The sequence below is a fragment of the Paralichthys olivaceus genome, chromosome 8 (assembly GCF_024713975.1).
Source record: "Paralichthys olivaceus isolate ysfri-2021 chromosome 8, ASM2471397v2, whole genome shotgun sequence".
NCBI lineage: Eukaryota > Metazoa > Chordata > Actinopteri > Pleuronectiformes > Paralichthyidae > Paralichthys > Paralichthys olivaceus.
In genome coordinates this window covers 19,307,701-19,335,315 of record NC_091100.1, presented here as the reverse complement: position 1 = coordinate 19,335,315, position 27,615 = coordinate 19,307,701, and the positions used below count along the sequence as shown (strand labels likewise).

The 27,615-nt window shown below is 42.7% G+C and overlaps 4 protein-coding genes across 10 annotated transcripts in view; 2 read left to right on the top strand and 2 right to left on the bottom strand.

Annotated features, from left to right (window-relative positions):
* ldb1b (LIM-domain binding 1b) overlaps nucleotides 1-1,125 on the bottom strand; it is a 32,142-nt gene extending 31,017 nt beyond the window's left edge. The window contains exon 1 of the mRNA XM_069530809.1: nucleotides 978-1,125. The gene's annotated coding sequence lies outside the window, so the exon portion shown is untranslated. The remainder of the gene's footprint in view (nucleotides 1-977) is intronic.
* LOC109627520 (peroxisome proliferator-activated receptor gamma coactivator-related protein 1-like) lies at nucleotides 1,094-8,914 on the top strand. The gene is made up of 11 exons (XM_020084057.2): nucleotides 1,094-1,209; nucleotides 2,544-2,642; nucleotides 2,770-2,925; nucleotides 3,739-5,404; nucleotides 5,773-5,826; nucleotides 5,903-6,785; nucleotides 6,866-7,063; nucleotides 7,192-7,252; nucleotides 7,333-7,454; nucleotides 7,567-7,718; nucleotides 8,527-8,914. Exons 1-11 carry the CDS (start codon nucleotides 1,114-1,116, stop codon nucleotides 8,625-8,627), a joined length of 3,588 nt encoding a protein of 1,195 aa, XP_019939616.2. The 5' UTR covers nucleotides 1,094-1,113; the 3' UTR covers nucleotides 8,628-8,914.
* Nucleotides 8,915-11,351: 2,437 nt separating this feature from the next.
* ogal (O-GlcNAcase like) lies at nucleotides 11,352-19,640 on the top strand. 2 transcript variants are annotated; one of them, XM_020083668.2, is made up of 17 exons: nucleotides 11,352-11,573; nucleotides 11,759-11,810; nucleotides 12,085-12,182; nucleotides 13,817-13,947; nucleotides 14,300-14,471; nucleotides 15,038-15,136; nucleotides 15,255-15,394; nucleotides 15,497-15,641; nucleotides 15,730-15,828; nucleotides 15,967-16,211; nucleotides 16,297-16,471; nucleotides 17,569-17,654; nucleotides 17,844-17,936; nucleotides 18,022-18,110; nucleotides 18,201-18,315; nucleotides 18,405-18,534; nucleotides 19,295-19,640. In XM_020083668.2, exons 1-17 carry the CDS (start codon nucleotides 11,513-11,515, stop codon nucleotides 19,429-19,431), a joined length of 2,067 nt encoding a protein of 688 aa, XP_019939227.2. In that variant the 5' UTR covers nucleotides 11,352-11,512; the 3' UTR covers nucleotides 19,432-19,640. The 2 variants fall into 2 exon arrangements, with proteins under 2 accessions (XP_019939227.2, XP_019939226.2); XM_020083667.2 differs by having other exon boundaries at nucleotides 15,727-15,828.
* Nucleotides 19,641-20,175: 535 nt separating this feature from the next.
* Nucleotides 20,176-27,591, bottom strand: cant1b (calcium activated nucleotidase 1b). 6 transcript variants are annotated; one of them, XM_069530804.1, is made up of 5 exons: nucleotides 27,451-27,591; nucleotides 23,141-23,737; nucleotides 22,896-23,036; nucleotides 22,481-22,684; nucleotides 20,176-22,037 (listed from the first exon to the last, which is right to left on the bottom strand). In XM_069530804.1, exons 2-5 carry the CDS (start codon nucleotides 23,676-23,678, stop codon nucleotides 21,667-21,669), a joined length of 1,254 nt encoding a protein of 417 aa, XP_069386905.1. In that variant the 5' UTR covers nucleotides 23,679-23,737; nucleotides 27,451-27,591; the 3' UTR covers nucleotides 20,176-21,666. The 6 variants fall into 6 exon arrangements, with proteins under 6 accessions (XP_069386905.1, XP_069386907.1, XP_069386906.1 ...); XM_069530806.1 differs by having other exon boundaries at nucleotides 23,141-23,743; nucleotides 27,451-27,586; XM_069530805.1 differs by lacking the exon at nucleotides 27,451-27,591 and adding an exon at nucleotides 26,681-26,981.
* Nucleotides 27,592-27,615: the final 24 nt, after the last annotated feature.

Here is a 27,615-nt window from a genome sequence, read left to right as displayed (position 1 = left end):
AATAAACAGAAAAAACATGGCAGGCCATTTGAGCCTGTGTAAACTGCTTCTACTTTATCAATTTGGAGAAGAAGAATTTATCTTCAAGTACTTAATTTTTGAATTTAAATTTTCTATCTATTAATTTTCCACTTTTAACAAAGAATCTGCAGACAAAAGGAAAAAAAAAAATTTCTGCATGGATTTTTTTTAATATTTCATAGTATGGGAAGATCACAATTACATATACATTTTATATCTATTTATTAAAATGTGTCTGATTTGCCTAATTTGTGATCAGTTTACTGTATGTGGATGGGGGAGCAGATTTTCCTCTTGGTTGGGTTTGGGAGTTTTTTATCTGTATTGCACAAAACTGTTCAGTTACATGAGCATTGCAAGACAAATAAGTTACATCTGTTGTTTCATATACCTTTTATTTTATCGACTGTTGTTACTCAGTGATGCTATATTTTGTTGGGCTGCTCTGTGTGAGCTTGTAGTTCAGAAACGTGGACGTTAGGTGTCACCCCTGAGCAAAATATTAAAACAAATATATATAAATCCATATTCTAGGATTGTGCAGATCCAAAACTTTGCAAACTGGGCATACTCCCTGAATGTTTTATATCTTCCATTTAACTTCTATTGCGGTTAACACTTTTTTATTTTCATTTCTATTTTTTTTCACTCATATGTTTTAATACTGATATTGTTTTATTCACTGTAGTATATATTGTGTATAGTAATTCAGGTGCAAGCTGGCATCTTAGCTCACATTTCCATATGTCCATGTGTATTACTGTGTGTGGAATAAATAAGTTAAAATAAAATAAAGTAAAATTATTATATTTGGTTATCTCAAATGAAATGAAAACTGATTCCTTGATCAGATTAAATTAAACATAATAAGAACACAAACAGCTGCTTCGTTGATCACTGTGTCTTTGCAGCAAAAGAAGTAGTTTTAAAGATTAAAGCGTGTAGACGTAGCTGACCTTGGATCAGATTTATATTCCTCTCCTCGCTTTCCATCGTGGGTCTGGTGGTTACACACTGATCCTGGGTCGGTGTCGCTCCCCCACGTGCTTCCACCCGGTGACCACGTGTCTCTGTCCGGCCTGCCAGAGGGCCATGTGGTGCAGCAAGATGGCGGCGCGGTGGATGGGGAAAGAAGCGGAATTAAACGCCGACGGCAGCGACTTCCTGACCCACAGCTTTCACCACGAGGTACCGGGTCACTGTCTTTTACTGCTTTGGTGTCCTGATCACCGCACGTGGGCGGGTTTGGGCGGCAGGAAGTGTTTCACCGGCGCAGGCGAAGGCCACATGTGCGCCGGGCGACACGTGGCTGAGTCAGGGCGGTTAGCAGAGCGGAGGTCGGTGATCAGGAGGTTCGGAGGGTGTCAGGACAGAAACACAGTAATAATGAGTGGGTTCATATCATCGGGTCTGTGTCCACGTCCGACATCACGTGCAGTATAAAGAGCGATCGTGTTAGAGCTGACAGGAAGCGGTCATTAGCAACAGGAGTACACAGTGTTCACTTCCTGCTGCCGCCTCGCCTCTGTCTTGATTAGTCTGACCACTGACTGCGTTACTACTCTACCTTTACCCTCCTGCCTCTAATGTCTCCAGCTCTATCTGAGTCGCGCTGGTGAACCGATTCACTGTCACTTAAAACATGTAGATGTCACGGGACAGGTCCTCTGAGCTCCACTGTGTCTGAAGCAGAGATGGTGATCAGGTTGTGACATCTCAGGCCTGTTGAAGCCCCCCTCTCTTTCCTGCACATCTCTGTGCTAATAAACTTTACATCACTTTATTCATACTTTACTTAGAAATGAACATGAGGCCTTGCATTGCAGACTTAAAAACTTTGCACTGGTTTTAGAGTATTGCAGATATATGTATATATGTCCAAGTAGGTCTGCAGCCGAGTATTAGTAATGAAAGGAGGAGTAGATAGATGAAAAATTCAACAGCAGCAGTTCTGATAATAAATTGATTTTTAAAAAAGAAAATCCAGTTTGTCCAATGTGTGTCCAGTCCTTAGTGAAAGTAGACGCAATAGATTTGAGTTTGGCCCTGTGAGTATAACAAAGTTTGACATGTTGATATGTCACTGTAGGCTGTGAGTGATTTTGATCTGTATTATTTATTACCTTTTGGCCATTTACCAAATGACAAATTAAAAAACACTCAATAGTTTATGAAGGAAAAAAAAGATTAGATCCATTACAGTTGTTTGGTGATATTCTATTTGTTGACGGTCTAATTTATGAGTTTATCTCAGCGGCAGTGTCTCAAACATGAAGTAAAACCTCAGCCTCACTGTTTTTTATGGCTGAATTTGCAGCGTTGTCAGGGAGCTTTTCCTGTTTATGCTGAGAAAGTTAATTTTCAAGCTCATTGCGTCCTGTGCTTCAGTGTGTGCTCCCACCCAGAAGAAGGAGTGCGTTGTAAAACTGCAGGAGGTAAAAATAGACAGGATCATTGTGCGTGCACATTTTTTATTGTACACATGGGTTTTGATGTAGTTTCTTCTGTTTGTGTCTCTGCAGTCGCTCCTGAGCAGAGGTGATGTCGACGCCATGGACTCACAGTCCTGTGCCGATCACTCCATCCTGTCCATTTTTGAGGACGCCACAGTCACAACAGAGGTCAGCGTTACACCTTTTAAATCTGAACGACTGCACATCATCAGTGTTCAGACGTCTAAAACGCATGTCAGAGTTTATGGTAGAATCAGATAAATCAGTACATTTGGACTTTGCTGGGTCTTTGCAGGACAAGAGTGGAGTGGAGGAAGAGAGCGAGTCCCTGCTGTCGGCCCTAACTGAGATGCTGGACAGTGTGGGGGATGACGAGGGGACGCTATCTCCCTTCGATGTTCTGCCTGACACTAAGCTCCTCTCCCAGCAGAGGTGCAGGGACAACCCCGTGGTGAGTACATACACTGGAGCAACAAATCAAAAGACATATCTGTTGATGTAGTGGTTCATAAATATGAGCTGCATTAATCTGAGAGGACTCAACACCATCTTTAATGTGTCTGGTAAAAGACATTTGGTCAGGATTACTATGGTGTATGACCACGTGATTTTTAGCCCAATTTTCCAGTCGCCAACAAAAGCCCCCGATCAGACAGTCAATAATCGCTGTGTGAGAGACAATGCGAGAGGCCTAACATCACATCTCTGATGCAAAATATGCATCACAGCTATTACAGCCAATCAGAGTGCAGGACGGGATAAAGGATGTAAAGGTTTATGTAGTGGGGAGGTGCCCACTGACTTATGCATATTGCCTTTATGCAAAGTATATAAATAAATGCAGAAATAGGCTAAGTTCCAGTATGAGTCACACATAGGCACAAATTCAAGTGTGTTAATATTAATATTAAAGTTAAGGTTGGCAATATGTTTCTGAAACAGTGTTTATGTTGTTTGTTGAAAACCTCTTCACCTTCTGATAGGCTCAGGCCGAATGAAATGATCAGCTGGCGTACCTGTCTAATAAATAAACTAATAGTTCATTAATAATAATCGAGGTCAAAGTTTGAAATAATGGTGATATTGATTTGAAGTCATATGGCTTAGCCCTACTTGATCACAAGTCAGCAAGTTGTGTAGTATGAACTGCGCAGAGATCCATAGACTTGGAATGTTGTGGATATGTGAACTCGGTATTATTTAGTTAATTGGATATGCTGAATAGAGCAAGACACTAAACATCTAAACCTCTCCTTCTCTTTAGGTCATATCACTCAGACCCACAGCGCGACCCACATCACCAAACGTAACCTTCTCTATAAAGACGGATGGAAACAAGGAAGATGAGAACAAAATTCATCTGCTCACACAACAAAGTCCAATATTGTTAAAGTCCAAATCAAGGGCAGATAATGAAGTCGAGGTCTTCACCTCCACCTCTTTGGTCAACCTGGTGAGGCTCATGCACCCCTACTGTCTGAAGCTCTACGTGGAGGAGGGGAATAAAGAGAGGAAAGACCACACGCTGTTCTCCCAAGAGGAGGTGTGGAGGTACGAGAGGCCCACAGAAGAGAACGATGAAGAGATAAATGTGGTGTCTGACGATGAGGAACCTGTGAAAGAGATGAAGGGGAAAGAGGAGAAAAAAGATGGGAAACCTCTAAGGAGTGTGTTGCTGAATGGAAACTCACAGAGAGCACCATCATCCAGAGAGAAGAAAAGAGTGAGCTTCGGCCCCGTTCAAGTGGTTTCTTTTAATGAACCAGTAGAAAAGAGACTGAATGAGACAAATCTAACAAGTGGGAACACAAGTGAGACTGTGTCAGTTCCACTAAACAGCAGTGAAGCACTTGGAAACTTAGCAGAGTCGACACTTGAACCTCAGACAGAAATGAACAGTGACAAGGCAAACGATCTGCCAGCTAAAGGTGAGACAAAGGCCAAATCACTGAGTCTCCAACAGTACAGACAGCTTCGCCAGAAGAGACAGCCCCTGGTGGAGAAACAGGCAAACAACACAACCAAGTGGCCCTCTGTTGCTGAGCCCCCCAAGGAGTTGACCCCCATCTTCAATTTACATGGACAAAGACAAAGCAGCTGTGGACCAAAGACTGTATCCCATCATGCATCTCTGTCGATGAGGCCCCCAGAGGTAAAACCATCCTCTCATCTACATCACAGAGGATTAAAGCGCCCAAGACCTGAAGCCAAAACCATCTCGCCTGCCAGTCCACTGCCGGACAACCCGACTGACCCAAATGGGAAAGTGCCTGAAGGCACAAGAAGTCCAGCAAAGAAACCAACATTGATTAGTATTGATCCCCCAAATCCTGTCCTCGTTCCCCTGCCGGTCAGCCAAACAGCTCCACCATCCACTGCCCCCTCCTCATCAGAGTCCAAAGTGGAGTTCCACAGCACCAACTCCGACCTCGACTGCACCACACACTTGCACAAAAGCCAAAATAAAACCTCAGCAACACCTCTTCAAAGACAGCCATCCTCTTCAGAGCCACAGCCCCGGGTGTTGTTTGTAAGCCAGGATGGCACCGCACGGCTTCAGGAAATTAAACACAACTTTACCCAGATCGTTTCAGATCTCTCCTCTGCACCGTTATCACTGTGTCCCGCTACAACACAAACTGAACCTGCCTCAGAGTGCCATAAACCACAGCCACAAACACCCAGACTGAGTCCGACTAAACAAACCGTGCTGGAACCAAAGACTCCTCAGGCACCAAGTGCAGATACAGTGATGCTAATAAAGTGTCCTTCCTCCACGCCACCCTCTGCTCTGCCACCATCTCAAATAGATGTTCCCACACCGATAAAGAAGAAGGTACCAGAGATATCCCAGAGTACTTCTTCTCCAGAGGAAACTCCATCCTCTCTTCAGGTTGGCTGCAGAGCACAGAATGCAGCTTCCGACTCAGGTAAACCATAAGACATGGTCGTCAAATATGATACAATAAATAATAGATAATAAAAGTAATGTGTATTTATATAGCACCTTTCAAAACACAATTACAATCTCTTTTACAGGGGAAAATAAAAAAAGGAAGGCAAACAAAAGGAAACAGTTAAAGCAATTTGATAATCACACAGCAATAGAGCCAGATACAGAAATGAAAATGTTACAGATGACAAAAGAATAAAAACAAGATTAATTTTTATATATGGTCAGATCAGAAATGCCATTCCACGTGAGGAGGATCTTCACTGAGGACCTCATGTTACAACCGGGCTAAAGCTATGATTTAAGCTGATGTATTGAGTAAATATTACTGTTCTTGTACTTCAGGGATTGAAGCCCCTGATGTGACCAGTCTGCTGGAGCAGTTCGAGGAAACACAAGGTGAGTGGTCAGACAATTGGTTTATTTAGATGCCGATAAATAATCGTTTAACCTCTTTTAATTCTTCCTGCTCCAGCTAAAGAGGAGAGAGTTTGTGAGAATGAGCCCGATCTCAGCAGCACCACTCTACCTTCAAACCTGCCAACAGATGGATGCATGCAGCCGGTCAGAAACCTGCCTGTAGGACCAGAATCCAGATTACTCCCGAGCCCCTCTGTGGAAGCACTTGAACCGTTAAGTAATTCTGAATCCTCCAGGAATCTGAAACCCCTCAGGAAACTGCCACAACTCCAGATGTCAGAGCGCGTGGACATCCCCGAGCCCCTCGGCACTGAAATCATCCTCAGCTCTCATCAGGGACAGCCTGCGAGACGCAAAAAACCTCCATCCAAGGCCATTCAGATCATAGACCCCCGTCCTCTACGGTCCAGGAAGACTCACATCAGCACTTCAGAGGCCCCTGCTGCTCACACCCCCCCTCACATGTATTTATTTGTATGCTCTGATCACGATTACTGTGGCTCTGTGGATCATTTATTAACAAGTGGTGCTCACCGAAACAGAGTTAGACCCTCTTCACTTCAGGATATTTCTCAAATAACTCAGGAATTGCAGGTGACGCCTCTCGACTCAGGTGCTGCTGCTGAATCAAAAACACAGACCTCGACTGGACAAACAAAGCCTGCGTCGCAGCATCACTCTGAGCAACGCACCAACAGGTCAGAGACAAACCCATCCACATGCGCAGGTCTGCAGTTTTCAGATGGTGGTGCAAGTGAAAAGCAGGCGGCCCCATGCACCCTCCCTACACCTCCACCCAGTCCTCCTGACAGAGGAAGGGACAAGAGGAGGTATATGAGAAGATCACCCATATCTGACTCCAGCTCCAGCTCATGTCGCTCCTCTTCCTCCTCGTCTTCTTCCTCCAGCTCTGCATCTCGATCTCCAAAGAGACAGAGGTAATCATCGTCTGTTAACCACGCTCATTGTTACTCTCTTATTTGTCCTGTGTGCATCATTCTCAATCCTCATTTTCCAGGCTCCATCACAGGCGTTCCGAGAGCAGTTCATGTTCTTCATCCCCCTGCCGCTCCATTTCTCACTCACCGCCTCGCCGCTACAGGCTGTCTTACTCCAGATCGAGATGCAGCAGGTCAAGATCTAGATCGTGGTCCCAGTCCAGATCCCGATCACCATCCCCAAAGATTTGCCAAAGGCAGTGGAAAGATGTTTACAGGTTAGTTAATGTTGTAATTTCATTGCTGTCGGATATGTAGGTGTTTTGTGCCTTTTTTTTTTGTGTGTTTTAATTATGGATGCACACAATGTGATTTTGTGCCCCCCCCCCCACTGTCATCACTCTAGCAGAGAGTCCAAGAAGCTGAGGAGGGAGCATGAGATCAGGATCCAGAAACTTAAAGCCATAGTGAGTAACAGATTACACTTTGTGTTCTTTTAATCATAGATAAGCAATGAATGGTGAGTGATTCTCAAACTCTCAAACAGGACGAGCGCAGGGTGGTGTACGTCGGCCGTATCCGCAGGTCGATGACACATGAAGAACTGAGAGAGCGCTTCTCTCAGTTTGGAGAGGTGGAGTGTGTGACGCTTCACTTCAGAGACAGAGGGTACATATGAAGAATTCAAAACACGTCTCTATCGTCCTAACTGTTACTTGTGTATTTTTCTATATTTTATCACTATATCAGTTTTTAAATCATGCACCTTTGTTTCCCATAGCGACCACTACGGCTTTGTCACGTTTTACAACATGAAAGATGCTTTTGCAGCCATTGAGAACGGCGGCAAACTACGGAAGCCTGATGAGCTGCCGTTTGACATCTGCTTCGGTGGGAGGAGACAGTTCTGTAATTCAAACTACTCTGATCTAGGTGAGACAACCAAGGACAAGTACATCACTGCACTGAATAAAACAGTTTCCCTTCTTCCACACAATTGAGATCATTTAATGTCTTTGCACAACTATTCCTGCCCAATCACAGTGATATTAGTGAGCAGCACCAGAGGAATCCTGCTGAAGTTGCTCTGTGTTGCAGGGGCTTTATCTTTATCTTTGTGTGCCTAAACAGGTTTGTTGGGAAACACTGCTGTCAGAGTCTACATTATAGTCCGGAATGCATTTGAATGCAGTCACCCACATTCACTCCCTGATTGGTGTTTATCAGTAATGACCCAAATACCAGTGGGGAATGTAAAATTATGTAAACATGTAAGGCCTGTGCACATCAACAGGGACGTAATTAAACGGTACCAAACAGTGAATATTTGTGAGGCACATTTCAACGTGCTTGACTAATAAGCTCAATGTGATTTAGCAAATAAATGATTCATCTACAAAATTCTAGAAACCTATGTCTGTTGTTCTGCTGTTCATCTCATCAGCTTCACACTTGGCATGTGTGTTGTTAAGGGCCTGAGGAAGGGCAGTGTTGAATTTGGTGCGATTTGGCTACGTTCAATATTATTAATCTCCGATAATAAACTGGCGACCAGCGCTCTGTAGCATCGTCAATCAGGACAACAGCTCATTCATCACAGCAGCAGCAACAACTGGTTCTCCAGTTTGGGGTTCTGCATAGCACCTCAGAATGTACAGATGCTCTGAACACTTCAGTGACAATGTCAACATAACCTAAACATTTTGAGTGGTATTGATGTAAATGTGCCTCTCTTCTTCAGACGCGAACAGAGACGCAGAGCCGTCTCCTGCCAAGAGCAGGTTTGAGGACCTGGACTTTGATTCGTTGCTGAAACAGGCCCAGAGAGGACTGAAGAGGTAGCAGAGCACCGGGCCCAGGATGAGCCGACGACAAAAAGAACATTTGTTTTTTTTCAAGAACCTCAGAGCTTTTCAGAGCTCTTTCTTATGTAGCAAACCTTTGTATGTTAGTGCTGTTTTTTTAATGTTGTGAATTTAATATGCATGCTGGTTTTATGTGTGCAGTAAATATGCTCTTGAAAACATGTTATTAATGGAACAAGTTTTTCATGCATTCCATAACACTGATAAAGTTTTATGTGTATATATATATATATAAAAAAAATAATAAAGTTTGTTTCTTTATGAGCTACAAGTAAACTTTTCTTTACAACACTTTGGTATTAACATCTATCCTGAGTGATCCAATCACAGGTGAACAGTTCGTCAGTTCACACCTGGTTTTAAAATGAGTCCTGAATGTGTCTCCTGTGACTTGTGATCAGATGTCACTTCCCACCGCTATATGTAGTTTTACTACATACTATTTTTTACTTAGTCTGAGTTTTACAGATTTGTTTGATGCCAAAGTTTGTGTTTTGGCATGAGCAACAGAGAGACGGGTCAGGAGGGGCTGAATAATTCTTCAGCAGCTGCTGAGAAGAAAGATTTGACAAATTTAAGAAAAGTATCGGTCATTATGTGATGATCTGTGTTGACATTGTGGCCACAAACAAATCAGTGTATGGTCACTGAAGTAAAAAAAACATTTGATTCAAAGTGAAGCCAGCAGGTCAGAGACGTCAGCTCAGTGGGCGGCCCTTCATATATTTCCCAAGATGCATATGTGTTCACAAAGTGAAAATAATGTGGACCACTTGTGATTGAGTCACTCAGGATGGGTGTACTCTTTAAATGTGTTCCCAGTCATGACTGTACCTCCATATCAGAGCCTGACTATGAGAGACAAGGTGCAACATTTGACATCAGGCTCTTTAAAAACGTATAGCAGTTATTAAGTAAAGCAATTTACGCAGGAAATTCCTTTTCAGGATTTATTATAGATTATTTCATGTACAAATATTGACATCATGTTTCTTGTTGGGAGCAGTGTCTCTCTGGCTGGGTGTCCATCTCCGGTTTCTTCAGCGCAAATACTTTCTGGCATTCTTCCAGATGTATCTTCTATCTCTGCAGGAATCCTCATATTCCTCTTCATCAGAGAGGTTTGTTTCACCCTCATCTGCAGACCTCTGTCGCTTAGCAGTCTTTTGTCTGCGAGACCCGTCTGAGAGCTCATTTGCTTCCTGCTTAGCGGCAAATCTTGACCTCTGGTGGTGAGTGTCCTGCTCAGCCCTGAAGTTCAAAACTTTCTGATGCTCTCGCTCACGGTGCTGATTCACTGTGGGGGTCAGAGCCTGTGGAGATCTCTGTCTCTCCCGTCCTTGTTTGGGAACCTTGTTTCTCTCCATCTCAGCCTGTTGCTCAGTGGCCCCCTCCATGGAGCTGATGGTTTTAGAGTCCCTGTGCATCATCCTCTGCTCTCGCAGGGCTCTTCTAGTACATTTTCCCCTTTTGATGAGCAGTTCATTCAGGGATTTCTGTTCTTCCAACTGTTGTTGGCTCTTTAGCAGTTCATTGCAGGCCTGGATTCTCCACTCTTGTTCTTTTTTAGCATTGTCCCTCTCGATGTCCAACAGGTCTTTCAGATTTCTGAGCTCTTTTCGAAGCCTCAGGTTCTTATCCTTGTTGCACCAAGATCTTTTGTCCTTTCTGTTTTGAGAGGTCCACTTGTATCTTGACATGGTGGTAGAACTTTCTTCCTGAGGTTGAATCAGCAGTAATCTTGTTGTTTGACTCTGTCGTTTGTCAAACTTCTCAGTGTGTGTCACTAACTGAGAGCTTCAGAATGATTTAAGTCAAGAGCTGCAGGCTCTTATACTGTATATGCTTGTACTCTCTAGAAGACTGTGATGTCATGCCACATCAATGCCACAGTGGCTTTGATATTAGCACATCATTTCTTCTGTTATTTTTTTATGCATTGTTTACATTCAAAATCACAATCTGTGATTCAAATTTAAACATAAGAGATGCTCCCCTGTCAATACTGAAAACATTGTTGGGTGATCCCAAAGTGATTAACAGGCCAAGCACAACAATTTCACACCGTTTCTAATAAATGATTACTTGAAATGTTGATTTCACACCTTGGTTTTGCTGGGATCAGCTTCTTGTTCAGTGCCTCTACACAGGAGGCATCTCAGCTCTACTTTTGACTCATCCAGCTCACACAAGTCTGATGTTATAAACTCATTTTAAACTGCATAAAAATACACATCCATATATTCACACCTCAACTCGCACTGAGCTCAGAGTGATGCCAAAGTGCAGATGACCTACAGTCAGTGCAGTACCTGAAGGCATCCTTTACAGACACAGATGGAGCACTAACTGCTCTTAAGCCTTGCCCCCTTTTAATTCATTATACGTATATGATTATTATTATCAAATATATTATAATTGATTATCTGAATGTAATTCATAGTTAGTGTGACCACCTGTTCTCCTCTGCACACTATTATTTACTATACTATTATAAATATGTGCAGGTGGGTTGTTCCAAACCTTTAGGGGCTTCAGTGTTTCTGTCTCTTCATGTGATCCCAGCACTTCACCCACCCCTCCACTGGCACAGAGGGGAGGAGGTGCTGAGTGAATTGCCATGTTGGGGTGAACTATCCCTTTAAGCCACAGGGACAATGGCCCTTTAAGACGTTCACCCGGTAGTCGGAGCACCTCCAGTCAACATGCGCAGCGCTGCGGCCGCTTGTGCGCAGGCGCGAGAGGACAGGCGCAATAAGAGGGACTCAAATAAAAGGACATGAGCGTCAGTGGCGCTGTGTCACAACCAGGAACCTCTGCAGACAGACACGGAGCCATCAGCAGGACACTTGTCAGTGAACCATGGCGACATCCAGCGGAGCCAGGAGCCAGGAGGGACGCTTCATCTCCGGAGTGGTGGAAGGTGAGCAAGCCCGGGACCAGGGGCCCAAACTGGATCCACCTGACCTCACCCCCCCCCCGCTACAGCCATGTAAACAGCCACACCAGGCTGCCTGCTCCACCCGGTGTGAATGCAGCCTGGCCTTCTCTCTTGATCACTGCTAACACAACATCCCTTGGTGAATAACTTGACCTTTGCTTGATCAGGTTTTTATGGGCGACCGTGGACTATGGAGCAAAGAACAGAGCTCTTTAAAAGGTGTGTAAGAACAGACGGAGCCTGAAAGTGGCTTTTTAGCATCATTCTATGTGATGTCATTTGTTGGTCTTCATGTTTCATTTGTGTTGACAGGATGAGCAAAGCTTAGAAAAGTTTAAATGAACCCTCTGCTCACTGTGATCAGATCCTTCCCAATCCAGTAGCTTAGTTTTAGTTTCACTTTTAAAAACTGTGTGGAAAACTCCTCACCATGTTCATCTCTTCTATTCATATGCCAACTGACACAGTGTTGTTGTGTGGTGGGGCTTCACAGGGAGCAGAAGTGGGGTCTGAACACGTACCTGTACGCCCCCAAGGACGACTACAAACACAGGATGTACTGGAGAGACATGTACACTGCGGAAGAGGCCGGTGGGTTAATTCCTTCACATGTCCACACTGTTCACACTGAAATCACACGTGTTTTATACATATAGATATTTCATTCTTCTAATTGTTTATGCTTGAAGACGCCTTACTCTTCCATCCAGTCAACTTCAGTTATTTAAAATAAAGTTTATTCTTTGTAATTAGTTTATTATCATATCGGGATCCTTTGTACCAACCACACACTATGGATTCTACTCTGGCCAGGATCCACGTCCGGTCAAAACAAATGCATATAACACATTTATATTTAGAAAAAACTCCAAAATAAACTAGAGACATACCTCTGCCAAGGCCCAAAGGTTTCTCTATGAAACCACAATTAAATTCACTAGAGCTAGATTTTCATTTGGATCTGCACAAAATTGCACACTCTCATAAATATCAGTCCCCTGAATATATCTGATTTTATTTTTTTTATCAAGATCCCTGAATTCTTTTCTGAGAAATCAAGACAATTTTGAAAGTTTCATTCTTTTTCTGTAATCTTGCTTACAAAAAAAGAAACAACCAAACCAACGAACAAACAAACAAGCAGATGGGTGGAAACATGTCCTCCTTGGTTGAGGTCAAAACAGCCAACAACACACAGAGCTCAGGCAGTATTCATATCTGAAGAACATCAGGATCCTCTTTTACGATTTGTGTTGAATCACAGTTGCAAATTGAACCAAAACAACAAATTAAAGACACATGGAGTGTTCACATTTTGTATCCGTGTCTCATTCTGAGTCATCGGTATCTGCTCAAAGAAGATGTTTTAATAGCTCAGCTTGGTTTGTCTCTGTTGATTAGATGTTATCAGTAATGTTACAGACTGAAGGGCAGTGATGATGACTTGAAGTTTGACCTATTAAAACTCTCGTGTCTCTGATGACTCTTAAGTGCAGACGATATCAGCGAACTTTGGGCAAATCAAAAATAAATCAATCACCCATCTTTTATGTATATTGGACCCATGCACATGGAAAGGCAGGGTCATCCCAGAACACAGCCAAACGGCCAAATGCAACTGTTGTAATCACTGAAATCAAATTAAATTTGATCCTGACTGAACTGTGGTCAATGCAGAGTCTCCAATTAACATAAGCACAATCTGCATGTCTTTGGTTTGCGGGAGGACACCGGAGTATCCAGAGAAATATGTGTGTAATTATATAATATTCTAATAAATATAAAATCCCATCTTTATTCCAGAGCCTGGTTTTTGAGAGCAAGACATATTGAATTGGCGTTCAGATTTTTACGCGCACTGAAATATCCCCTGCTTGTGCTCAAACCAGGCGCTCGTGCTCAGATATTTTAGTGGCTCAGACAGATTTCGTGCTTGAGGTCTTCTCCTCGCGCTCCTGGAGTCTGTCAAAATTCCCCAACCAATAGAATGCCAGGTATTGTGTTGACAAATGAAATTGTCCCCACCGTTACTGTCGTTGCGGAAGTGGATGAAAAGAGGATATTTTGTGCCATTATGGCCATTTTGTGTGACTGCTTCACGAAGCATCAAGCTAAAGTCTCCTAGAGGACCATCTGAGCTGGGAGCCGTTTAGTGCTCATTAATCCAAACCCTTGAACTTGTTCATATTAACTTCCTCATCAGCTTGTTTTGTTCTTCTCCCCAGAGCAACTTGTGGCCTTAATTTCAGCAGCAAAGCAGCACGGTGTCGATTTCATCTACGCAATCTCTCCAGGTCTGGATATTACTTTTTCCAGTCCCAAAGAGGTCGCTGCCCTGAAGAGGAAATTAGATCAGGTAGGACTTTGTATGCGTAGAGATGTAGGGTGGAGCACGAGAGATAATTTAATCTCCGCTGTATTTAGCTTTATGACTCTCTAAGGGTTTGTTTCAACACCACATTACTTTTTATGAAACACACAGCAGTAAAGTAGAAACATCTCATATGCAGCAAGTAGGTCAACAGGCATCTGATGGCCTTGACACCACTGCAGGTAATGGGTTCAATTCCCAGTGGCCCTTTGTGCACAAGCAAAGAAACTTCTCCTGCAGGTGAAGCTAATATTTGGACTCTAGCTGACCCTGCTTTTTGAAACATTTTATGAAATTATTTCTGATCATCTAGTTGTTTTTCTTGTTTTTTTGGCAGGTGAAAAAGTTCGGCTGCAGGTCCTTCTCTTTGCTGTTTGACGACATTGACGCTGAGATGTGTCCGGCCGATAAAAAGGCGTTTGACTCCTTCGCCCACGCTCAGGTGGCCGTCACTAATGAGGTGTACCAGCACCTGGGGGAACCCGACACCTTCCTCTTCTGTCCAACAGGTCAGAGAGTAGAGCTGTATATATATATATATATATATATATGCTTTTATACATGAACAATAAATAAGATAGCTGTATACCAAATTATAAAATATCCACCACGCACTTCTATATTTATTTACATGCATACAGAAAACAGACAGTGCTCCTGTGTACTACCACTTATGTCCAAGAGATGTTACGGTACAAACAATAAAAACATATATTTTAGTTTTGAACCAAGGGGCTCTATGGTGCTCTCCTTTACTAAGGTCTGATCTGATTGGCAGCATATATTTGATCCAGTTCTCCCATGCACCATCAAACTTATCCAATTACATCTCTCAATTTTGAAAAAATAATAATAATCCTGGATCCGCCCCCTGATCTGGATCCACACCAAAATGTATTGTGTTCTTCCCTGATCCATCCCACATCCTTCCACTTGGTTATGTGGTAATTGATCCAGTAGTTTTTGTGTAATCCTGCAAACTACCAGACAAACACAGATGAACACATAACCTCCTTGGTGGAGGTACATTTCTGTCCCAGTTTTCCTTTATAAATGTTCCGTTGTGTATCTCCAGATTACTGTGCAACATTCTGCACGCCCAACGTGTCCCAGTCGTCTTACCTGCGCATTGTGGGAGAGAAGCTGCTGCCTGGTGTCGACATACTGTGGACTGGTAAGCTCACACTGAACCACAGCCTCACAACCTGACAGATGCAATCACTGGTATAATTAAAAAAGATGTATATTTAGTCAACAGACTTTAATTTAATCCCCTTCTTTTTATTATTTAGGTCCTAAAGTGGTGTCTCACAAAATCTCAGTTGAGTCCATAGAAGAGGTGTCCTCTGTCCTGAAGAGGGCGCCAGTCATCTGGGACAACATACATGCAAATGATTATGATCCACAAAGACTTTTCATTGGGCCGTATAAGGTAAATATATGCCTGTCAGCACTGGGATTAGTACGAGATGGTCTTATAAGGATGTTCCCTGGTCAGTTTCCTAAAACATTTAATATTGTCTTCTGTGAAAAGGATCGACCCACTGAGCTGATTCCCAAACTGAGAGGAGTGCTCACCAATCCTAACTGCGAGTTCTACCCAAACTTTGTTGCCATCCACACTTTGGCGACATGGTGCAAAGCAACTGTCGATGAAGGACCCAAGGATGTGGAAATGGGTCAGTGTGAAAGTTGATTCTTTCATACAGTACAAACCTGAAAAACAAGCTTGTGCAGTGTCTCACTGTCCCTGATCTTCATCAGCAGGCGATGAGGAGCAGGACCCCGGCTACAGCCCCCACAAAGCTCTGACCCTGGCCCTCTCTGACTGGCTGCAGGAGTTCCTGAGCACGGATCAACCTGGAGGTAGAGTCTCATGAGTGGACAGTAAACTTTACAAGGTTAAATGTGTTGTTACCGTTATATCACAAAATAGATGGAGCCATGTAAGAATAAAACAAAGTGTGTCCCTCCTAATTCTTCCACACCCATGTCGTCCTCCAGCTCGTCTGAAGAAAGACTTGTTGGATGAGGAGCCCATGCAGACCGACATGGGAGAAAGCTCCTATGTTCCTGGACCTGGGGAGAACCCACTGTACACAGCAGAACCTCTGACCCTGGACGACCTGAAGCTGCTCTCAGACCTGTTCTACCTGCCGTACGAGCACGGGAGCACAGCCAGGACCATGCTACAGGAGCTGGACTGGCTCACGAACAACACCCGCGCTGCTGCTGCAGAGACAGACCAGGTAATGCTGTGTGTTTGCAGTATTTTTTTCAAATGCAAATGATGGGTTGCACATGCTTCTTCACACAACTCCTGGTGTTTTCCAGACAGTGGAGTGGTGCTCAAGAGCAAAGCAGTTTGATGACATGTGTGAAGCGGTGGTGCAGATGTTTAACCGCCTGTCCAACGCCCCCAACCGCAGCATTCTGTACGACCTCTACAACTACATCTGTGACATTAAGAGTGGGGTCGGCCTGGCTCGAGCCTATGTGAAAACACTGGGTGAGAAAATGGAAGTCTTCTAATGATGATCAAACTACACAGGCTGATGTGCAGAGGATACAGTATGTCAGAGAAAAAGCTCCTGTAGTATTCAGAAGACAAGAAAATCAAATATGTCCTCCTTCATCTACCCCCACTCACTCAGATCAGTGGCAGGAAGTGATTTAGGCTGGAACACGGGACTTCCTCCTGTTCGCAGCACATTTGCTTTTATGGAGCATGACGGACATTATGATGGAAAACAAAAGGAGTGAACTTGTTCCTAGTCCCACAACATGTCATGATGCAGAAGAAAGATACTGACCTGAACAGAAGTGTGGATGTTATCCGTGATCTTAAGCGGTTTTCAGAGATGAACTCTGGAAAATGTCCGGACAATTGTGTCTGGAGTTTGTCCGGAGTTCATTTCATATGAAGACCAGATAATTTAGGTGAGGGGTGGCGTCTGGATAGAGCATGCAGGATGCAGGACATAACAGACAGATTCTGCTGCAGAAATAAAAAAATTTCATCTACTCTTTATTTTTGCATGTGCCACATTTTGTGGCATTTTACCAGAGAGGCTGGGAGACAAAACTTGGGAGCATGTTCTGAGCAACTGAATTGAACATATGTGTTCTCACATTCAACCCCTGAGAACAATTTCCGGAGCCTGAAAGAAGCTTTGGAGGAATCTTTAAAATAACTTTCAATATATGTATTAGATTATATTTATTAAAGCCTTTGAGATTTAGCATGAATCCCTGTCTCAATCTGCACCATTTATTAGGTTTGTAATAACTTGTTGAAATCAGATATATGAAATGAGTCGCCACTCCTCAAGTCCTATAAAAACAATATCTATAACAAGAAACATTCTTTTCATCAGGATTCTCTGGTGAACCCAGAACACGTAAAATGTGCTGTGCATGTGTCCCACTTTATGCTGCAGGCACAAACTGTACTCAAGCAGCAATGTTTGTTATTAAAACAACAGGAAAGAAACGTTAGCAAGAATTCTGCACATGGACTGAAGATGGTGGATACTGGTTATGGACTACCAAATGGGATTATTTATACCAAAATGAAAAGGGTTTCATTGTTTCTGTTTTCCATAGGAGGACGGGGTCAACCCTCCGCCCAGCTTATGAACGACGACCCTGAACCCTGGGGCTTCAGAGGAGGACTCTCTGGAGAGTTCCAGGTAATCAAACAGAATCAAAACAGATGAATTAATTATTCAAACTAAATTGCTATTTTCCCATTAAATAAACCATGATAATTGTGTTACTGGGACGATAGAACTAGTAAATATCCTCTCGTAAGTGTGTTATATCATCTGAGAATTCTGAATGTTTGTCTTCATGAATATGAACTTACTGTACACTGACAGAGAATGCTTCCCGGACATGGAAACAGGGATCTTTTCAGACATCCGCCCATGACGGCAGTATACTGCATACGACCATACTGCCCTGAGGACAAGGTAAAGAAGGCCGATCCTCAGACGTCCTGATGCACATTAGGTAAAATTCCGCAGGGAAGTGTCAAAGTTTTGTTTCCTGTCTTAGGTGGGGGTGCAGATGATTTTCAGAGAGATGCAGAAAGCAGGAGAGGGCAAAGTTCCCCCGATGACACAGCCACCACTTATCTGTGATAGGTAAGAAATAATCAATTACTCTAATCGATGACTGTATCCTGAGAATTGATGCATTTATACCATCTTAACACCTGCTCTGCCTCACGGCAGCCTGTCAGCAGGTGACATCTCCCCTCAGTGTGCTCTCGTCCTGGAGGACGACATCGGCATGTGCGGTTACGCACTGGCGCTCACTGATGCCAAATCAGCTGCAGTCAAGATTCAGGTGATCTAATGTGCAGGAATCATTTTCCAGAACATGAGCCGACGGAAAAATGCTATTTTTTTTAATTCTATGTTATCTCCCACCTCTAGAGGGCAACAAGTGACTCAGTGTTTGAGGAATTCCCGTCCTTGATCACTGTGCAAATGCTGCCTCGGGTCACTGACCCCTGTCCAGCCAAGCGTATGATTGGTCAGCTATTGTCCTCCATCAGGAGCACTGGTAGGTCCGGGCCGTGCACAATGCCTGTGATTATTCTGAGATGTGCCTCATCTATAAATTGAATAGGCTGCATATTCTCCACAAGGAGGAGCTGTTCAGGTGATGTCATCAACAGTTGTACACTTGCCAAAAGTAGATGTTATATATCCAGTCTGTCAGTGTAATATCAGTGTATACTTACATGTGTTGTTGTTGAACCAGTCAGAGAACGTAGTAACTGCTGCAACTGTAAAACTGATCCAGTGTAAAACTGAAGCCTCTGTTATTTTTACAAACTATGAGACACGCTTTTGGATAATTCAGACTTTTTGACCAATTACAGAAGGTTGACAGAATTAAAAAATAGAAGATGAAAAAGAAGCAGATTTCTTTCAGTCTTAACCTCCAACTATAATGTTTGAACGATGAGGATGTTCATTTGGCACTAAGTTCCAATGTGCAACTAAAACTAAGCAGATCAAATGTAAACTATGTAACAAAGACATGAACATTGGTTCAGACCTTAATCCAGACTCTCAGGTGTGAAAACACCGTAAGATTTAACAAACAGCACTCAGTAAGAAGAAACTGCTGCGCTCGTAATTTGCAGCACATCTTTGTTAAAATGGCAGACGCCTTTATTTTCTCTGCATGTAGATGGCATATATTAATTTTATACATTGTGCACATACACTGATGCTGCAGGATTATATTCCAGTAACAATGACCTCAGTTTATCCCAAAAAGATTTAATCTCAAACACCATCTTGTTTTCCCTCAGGTTCCAGAGGAGCGTTCTGTGAGTTGAGGCACAGCGATCGGAGGATGCTCAACTTCTACACTAAACTGGGCTCCTTCAAACCCGTTAAAGTGGCCGGTCTACCTCAAGAGATCCTCACAATGGCAACAAGCCTCTGAACAAGAGCGCTCACCAATAGATTTTACTCAGGTTTGAACTGTTGAGATCAAACTGCTGTGTGACTAATGGAAATGCTGAGTTAAATGTGTCTTACAAACTCTTTTATGATTAAAAGTGAATGCAAGATGATTGATTTTTGTAGCTATGAAAATTGTAAAAAGTATAGTGATTATTTTTTAACTGAAAACAATAAAATTGTATCATCACACGGTGTGTTTACAACATTATCATTCTTAAACAGCGGAAACTGTTTATAGTGATCACTTCTTATCGGGTAAAATTATTATTTTTTCATTTTCTCAATTTGTCACACAGACTACAATGTATTTTTTTATATTTTTTACATGAATATAATATGTCACCTGCCGCCTTCTGTCCTAGTCATGGGGTCAACGAACTCTTTCTTTATTTAAACAATGAGAAAGAAAAATCTGATATGTTTGGTTTTTAGGACATTAACCCTTTAAATGAGATTAAATGTAACATTTCAAATGTAGTCTTGTTTAGAGGAGAAGGCCCTGAGCATTCTTATGTAGACAAAGCAGAAAGCAGCAGTTTCTAATCATTAGCTGTCCATATCCCTTCTACAAATAAGTTAGAAAAGAGCCTAATAGTGTGACAACAGCTTAAAAAGATTTTCCCCTAGTTTTTTGACCCATATAAGCAGTTGATCACAGTCAACAATTTGCACTGTCAATGAAACAAGTCACTGTAGGTGGTACACACAAACATAACAAGACGCGTAAAGAAAAGAAGACATTTTAATATGTATTTTAAGATGATACAAAATAAATATATTAATTGTTTCTCTTTGTATAAAGTTGCTGGTTTTTCACTCTACTGGCTTGAAAAGCTGATAATATTCAGTTTACAAAAGTAAGTGAACAATTGAGCAGGACCTGCCCAGAATAATTTATCAAGTTTTACAGATCAGAGGTTGCTATAATGACAATGGTAATGGTTGTACCCATTAATATATAAATCAATAAAAAATGAACAAGAGAAACATCAGTGTCTTAAAAGGTCAAATAAAGGTAAAATACAAAAGCAACAAATAAGGTTAATATTTATCATTGAGAACATTCACTTCTATTTATTTTTGAACATGCTACTCTGTTTTACCTTGTTCCCCTGAGTGTTTAACCGCCAACAGAGTTCAGCTGCAGTGGAGGAGGTCCACATTGACCTGGTGTATGACAGAACGATAAGCAAACCTTTTTACCCAGAGTGCTCTGGGATGTCAGAAGTGTCTAATCAAAACAGGATGTTTAATGCAGGACTCACCAGTATGCATTGAAATATATAATGGAAATCCTGTGGGTGGGGCGTGCGTTGCAGAACTGCATTGTGGTTGCTACATGTTTGTCATGCTGTGTGTGGTTGTGTAGCCCTCAACTCTTTTTGTGGAAGTGAAGGCACCAGCCAATCAAATCACTTTAATAATGTTTGTATGTTAATGTTGATTTAAAGAGGAGGAAGAGGCAGCTGGTGACCCTGGTGTATGTTCATCTGGGTGTGGATTTTATATCCCATTTACTTCTATTTAGCATTTGTATTGATAACTCGCATAGCATGTTGTTGTGATGATCGCCACAGCACAAAATATTGGGAACACCAACTGACAATCATTAGCACATCGAATATGTGTGAGTCCTGCGGAACTCAATGATGAGACCGTATTATTTATTTTATAGGGAATCCCATATCCACCAGTGAAACAGAAAAATGAAATGGATTAAAAAGTAGAAAATATATAACAGTACCGTAATAATATCATTAATTTGAGATATTAACTTGTTATTTTGAGATAGTAAGTTATTCTATTGAGAAGGTTTCTTGTTATAATGATTTATAGGATTTTTTTTTAACTGAGTAGCAGAAATGGGCTTCCATAATTTTACCTGCACTGACTTAAGTTAGTTTAAAGTCTTATCTGGTGGCGACTGATGTGTGTTAAAGTCGTCGCTGTCTTACATCAGTCACATACAGGTCTGTGGCTGATATTTGTTCTCCCATGGTGGTGTGGCTTTCTCCTGCACTTGTATCTTCCGTTGCAATTAATAGTAATTAGGAAATATAAAGGTTTGTGTCATATGGTATTGCACAGTCGCAGTGAAAGAAAAAACTTAAAACAACAGTGTTGCATATAAATAGTTCAGTTCTTATCCTCTGAGACATGAAGGAGCCGTGCAGAGTTTGCCTACAGGAACATGTGTACCTTCAGCCCGTGACTTTCAAATAAACTCAAGCCCTTCATACTTCACGTCCCCGATCTTTGTCTCGGGCATCAGCACACGACCGTCAAGTGTGAGTGCGATGATGTAGGTGGCGATCCTGCCCGCATCCTCCTCTGATTTTAGGGCCAGAATGATCTGATCGTCCGTGTCTGGGACAAATTTAAAGGAGGAGAAGCCATGGGTGGGGTTGAGCGGTCCGACGTGCCGTACGCTCATGTAGCTGAAGTCTGCAAGGCAGGACAGCAGGAGGTTGGTGGCACGCCGCTCGTCTGCAATCTCTTCGTAGTGCTCGTGGCTGGCACGGCGAGGGAGGAAGAACCAGCGCTGGAGACGCTCGCTCCATGATGCTGATTCGTGGATAAGGTAGCCTGTAGAAGTGAGAAGTAACAGAATGAATAGGAGCTGATTGTGTGTAATTAAAAGCTAGTTCTTCAGTTTCTTAAGACAACTAGCTAAAAACTCTGTTGATAGTGTCTTTAAAATAAGACGGGTTCTATATGACTGAAAGGAGCACTGCTGAAGCAACCAACAACCAAGCAGGTTGTCGCTGATATCGAGACAGCATTAAATCAACCAAATGATCAATTTCTCTTAAAGTAGAAGACATCTGCACGCGGTTTACATTTTTGTGTCTCTCATATCACAAGTTTCTCTTTATTTCTTTTATTTTTTTTAGCTTTTCTCTGTGACCATTGATAACAGCCCGTGGAATATAAAATAAACTGAAAGGCTCCAGAGCATTAGAATCTTTGTCTGTCAATACTAGGATAGACAGAACTATAAAGAGGAAACAAAAACAATGTGTCAGCACCTGGTGGTTGGATCCCTGCTGCACTCCGCAGGGCATTGTAGTGTGGTACCCAATTCTCATGCTCCACGTCGCCATGGTAGCCAACAACTTTCACCCACTCTGGGTTGTTGTTGACAACTTCCCCAGACGTCGTGGTCCACTCCTTCCCCAGGCCTCCAACGTACAGGTGCTCGTCCTTCACTGCCAGCCATTCTGCCTTGAACCCTGCAAACAACGGAGATGTAAAGATCTTTGAAGAGGCATTTGAATCACCCCAGAAAGGACCCTCAACCTTTTAAAGTTATTTAGTGCTTACTACATCTTTCACAGTTCAAGAAAGCTTAACTTGCTTGTCATTCAGTTGTAAGCTGTGTACCAAATTTATGGTGCTGAAAAAAAGCAGAAAGCCTTAAATAATACTCAACTGGAAACTGACCTTTGGACACTGACCCATCACCGTCAGTTAAAATTACCCAGGGAATAGCCTGGTTCCCCTCGATCCTGTACACCACACCTGTACGGTCATCTACACTGTACAGGTGCCCGTTAAATGCCACAAGCTCGGACAGCTCCATTCCTGCAGCAGGATTAGTATATAGTAAAATGAAATTAGCCACACATTGATTTGAACAGATAAACATATACCCAGAATATAACAAATACATTTGCAAGTCCATATACCTCGTCCTTTCTCAGCCAGATGACTCTCCAGGGTGACGGTCTCAGTGTCCCACTCCACCTGCAGTCTGTCTGCGCTCTCTGAAACTGTCAGATATCCTCTTTTCATGTAGCTGAACCACGTCTGATCCTTAGAGCTACGTGATGCTGTGTCCAGGTCCGCTATCACGCCTATGCGGTAACGGATGCCGTTCCTCGTCTTCTCTGGTGGACTTAACGGATAAGTGTCATTGTAAGGCTTTTCCATTTTCTGACGGCCAGCGAGGCTACGGACAGTTTGTCTGTTAGCGTCCCTGAAGATGTCCCCCTGACCCTCCCTGTACAGTTCCAAACTGTGGGCCCTGTTGCGGTAGTAACCTCTGGTAGGAGTGTCTCTGTCCCCTACTGTCAGGTGCAGATACAATATGAGCACTAATCCCAGCAGGGTCGCCACAGTGATGGCCCTCCATTTTGGGTGAAAGCGTAAGTCTGAGGTGGCAGCTTGTGTCATGGACGCCAAGGCCAGGGGGAGGCCTCGGACGGCAACACCAAAGGAGGTCATGGAAGAGTTGTCTTCATTCTCAACATCAGGCGTAGACTCGGGGTGATGACTATCATGCCCTGGATCTGGAAAAAACACGGGAGAAAAAGATCAGGAAAAAGGGTTAGAACTGAAATAACTGTTAGTAGGTCTATCATTTAATTCATTTAAAAACAGCCAAGTTAGACCATAACCTTAAAGTCATTTTACAGTTCTACTTACTGATACTGCCTATTAATGTGGTACTTTAATGGTATTCTAATTGGTTCTTTTTAGAGTTAGTGTGTGTCTGTTGCACAATGCTGCATGGTTGATTACATGTTGATTACACTGCTACACACTACTTTGACAGTAGTCTGGAATGTTGAGTATTAAAGTAACACTATACAACTAGCTCTTCTGGTTCTGGTTCTGGGGATCATGGGCGATATCCACCGTTCAGTTGTAATTCTGTTCTACTACAGTCACAGCTCGTGTTGAGCTGTGACTGTAGTAGAAGATTGATTGGCTTTGATTTTTCTCAACATGAAAATGGTTGAATCACTTTGTGGCTGCAAAGGGCGCAATTGCTCAGTAAGGGTTAGTGTACAAAGTGTTGCTTTAACTTGGTTGTGGTTGTCATGTGCAGCCTGAATGACAGGCACACAGGGAGGGCAGGATAGAAACCCTTTTTAAAGAGCCTGCTTTTTTTAATTAGGTGTTTATTTATGCAGAGGCAGCTATTTGGGTTATTAGCTGTCCATTAACCTTTCAAACTGTCTACTGCACTACATTAAACAGTTCCATATAGCTGCTGGGCTCTCTCTCTCATTTTCCTCTTCCGCTCCACTCTTTGCTCATACAGGGACTCTACCTGCAGGGCACCTTCATAAGTTTGTTTGAGGTGCAGGCTCCACTTTCAGGTCAAATCCACTGTCAAGACAGGAAATGCACACAAAAGAGGAGCTCTGCAGGCAGACACTCCAATTCCTCTCTTTGAAATCCAACTGACAGAAATCCAGAGTAGCAACGGAGAAGTAAAATCCCTGAAAATAGGCTCTTGTTTATTGTTCTCTCTTCACAACGGAGCTTTGTGGTGTTGTTCAAGCAGAACCTCTTAATATGCAAACTGAGTAGGAAGCTGGGTCGTCATAGTTCAACAGGGTGATATTATTTGGATTTTAATGCTAAATTATTTGTCCTATTTAGCTACGAAATGGTATGTAAATCATAACAGCATGTTATCAGTGTAGCGAGAAGATTACCCAACGTTTTACTTTCTCATATTGTGATATCAGAGTTGATCCCCTGTATGTGAAATATAAACCACTTTCACTTCCATTATAAACATATATTGTTTAATGAAATAAAAACCTACCTTGCAGTTACTAAGAATTCACTAGGGAAATTTAAAAATGCTCCATCATCTACATAAAATTCTATTCTCTATTTAATTCAATCTGCAAATTAAAAAATGTGCCTGATGAACCAGTCATCTACTCCAATAATTCTGCTTTGTACTCAAGTGTCAGTTTGACACCTCACATGTCTGTTGGAGTCTTATGTCATAAATAATTAGTTTGAAGCCTGAATCCAGGAGAAGCAAAAGTCAAATGCAGAAATTTACGAACTTAAACTAATATACTAATATGTAAACTTTGGTTTGGTGGGTTTTTCCTCTTAAGCTCCAGGTAGAGACGGTTTTTTAACTTGTCTACATTCACTTTAGATACAAACAGGCTTTTCAAAATACTTCAGGTTTACATAACAGGGCTGGGATGACATGCCATCAGACGCCCTGCCCACTGAAATATGAGAGACATGCTTGTTTTGGAGACTGTGAACAGAAGGTAACCATCAACCTTTGTGTCTTCAAGGGCAACCGACTAGTACAGTAACTGTGTTCCCATGCTCACCTGTACTGAGTCACATAATGCTGTGTTTTCCAGTTTGAATAATTTTACAGACAAAACCACCAATATCATTTTTAAAGCACTGCTAAAACAAATCATACAACATGACTTCCCTTGTTGTAAAAAAAAAAAAAAAAAAAAAACTAACATGAATATGGATGGGGAATGTGGCTAAAACATTTACCATGCCAAAAATATCTATATCAGTCATTAATAATAAGTTAAAGATAATGACATCATAACACATTATAAACAGTGAAATGTTATATATTAGATTTATATGGAACTTATGTTCTATTGATATTTAATAAAATTATAGTGATATTGCCCAACATAAATGCAGCAGAAAAAAAACTAATTGTGCCTGTGGTTTCAAAAAAAGTATTTTCCTCCAAAGGTGAATCACTTCCTCAGCAATTACACGAGTGCTTGAGATTGAAACTTTTGGCTGCAACATAACGTGACATGAAGACAGTATTACAATGAATGCAAACTCGATCTTGAGCAATGCTCCAGTAAATAAATTACATACTGATGGTGGAGCTGAAGCAATATCTAGGTGGGTCTGGGTTTGGCAGAGCACTTATGTTATACCACAGATTCACAACAGCATCAGTAAAAATAAAAAAAAAAGGATCAAGATAGAGAAGGAATCCTCTAGAATATGAGTGGACGCAGACGGTTGTAATTTAGTATTAATGAAGTGGAACACAGGTTCTGACATAACATACATTCCCCCCTTCTCTGCCTCTTCATCAGCAAGTTCAGCCTCATCTAACAAGCAATCTATGTAACACACATGTCAAACACACAATGCCCTTATTGTCACTATTGTAAGCCTGGCCCATATCCCCTCTGTCTGTGTGTCTGAGTGTATGGGGACCGGCAGTATTCACCCTTCCTTCGCCTCTTCTCCCCTGAACTCGCTGTGACCATGGCGCCGTCCAAGTCCCTGCGTCTCTGTCTCACATCAATGATGTGTCTCCCCCCCCCCCCCCCCCCCCCCCTATCTCCAGTGTGCGTGCAGCTGAAAGTCATAGTAAAAAGTCAAACAGCTTCTTGTTTAGTCACCGTGAGCAGATTACTCAGAGGGTGAGGGGATCCAGACAAACAGGTAGTTTAGTGTCTCACCTCAGGCTTGACCAGTGACGTTAGCTCCTTGTTATTTCCGGGCTGATAGTTTACTAAACAAACTGAACACGCTGTACCCATCGGGCCTGTCCTCTCCTCCTCTTCTCCTTCTCACGCATCCCATAAAGAACTCCACGTCCCGGCAGCCCTGAGTCTGTCTCTGTCCCACATGAAGAACTGATCTACATCTGATCCAGTCTCCTCCCTGTTCTCTCCATTACAGCAGCTCAAGTTTCTCCACAGTGTTGCCTGGCTGCGTTTCCACTGATGGTGATGATGAGGGAGTGGAACCGAAACCAGTCTTTCAATAAAGGAGTGGATGAGTTCAGCTGTGGCAGTGACCTCAATGATATATGAGTTCATAGTGATGTGGCATGTGCACGTTTACATTCACGTCTATATGATCGTACAGCCTCCCGGTGTGTGACCCACAGCCACGAAGGCAGGGATCCAACAAACTTTGACCGGCTGCCGCTTCACCAACACAACAAGTTTCAACCGAAGAACCATTCACCGTGTTCCTCTTGTTGAAGTTAAAGCATTCGACAAAGACACACTTGTGAATAAGACACATGTCAGTAAGCGAAACATGAACGAGAAATACGAACACACCGGTTCCTGTTTCAAGATGTTAGCCGTGCGGCTAACAGCAGCTAGCAACTCGAGCCTGCTAGCGCTAACCTTTGACTGGCTAGCGGTGCTAACGCTGTTAGCTGAAGTGACAGTTATCAGGGTCGTCTCTTGGTGTCGTGTGGAGGCTTCGGGCTCACCTGGTGAAGAGGCTCCTCGGCTCCGCTCGGCTCAACGTGTCCTCCGATGGACTGGTGATGTCGGCAGCCTCTCTCTGTTAGCGCCTCCTGTCTGGGGACTCTGGACTGCTGATCTGTGTGGACCTGATCATCGACCTGATCATCTGTGTGGACCTGATCATCGAC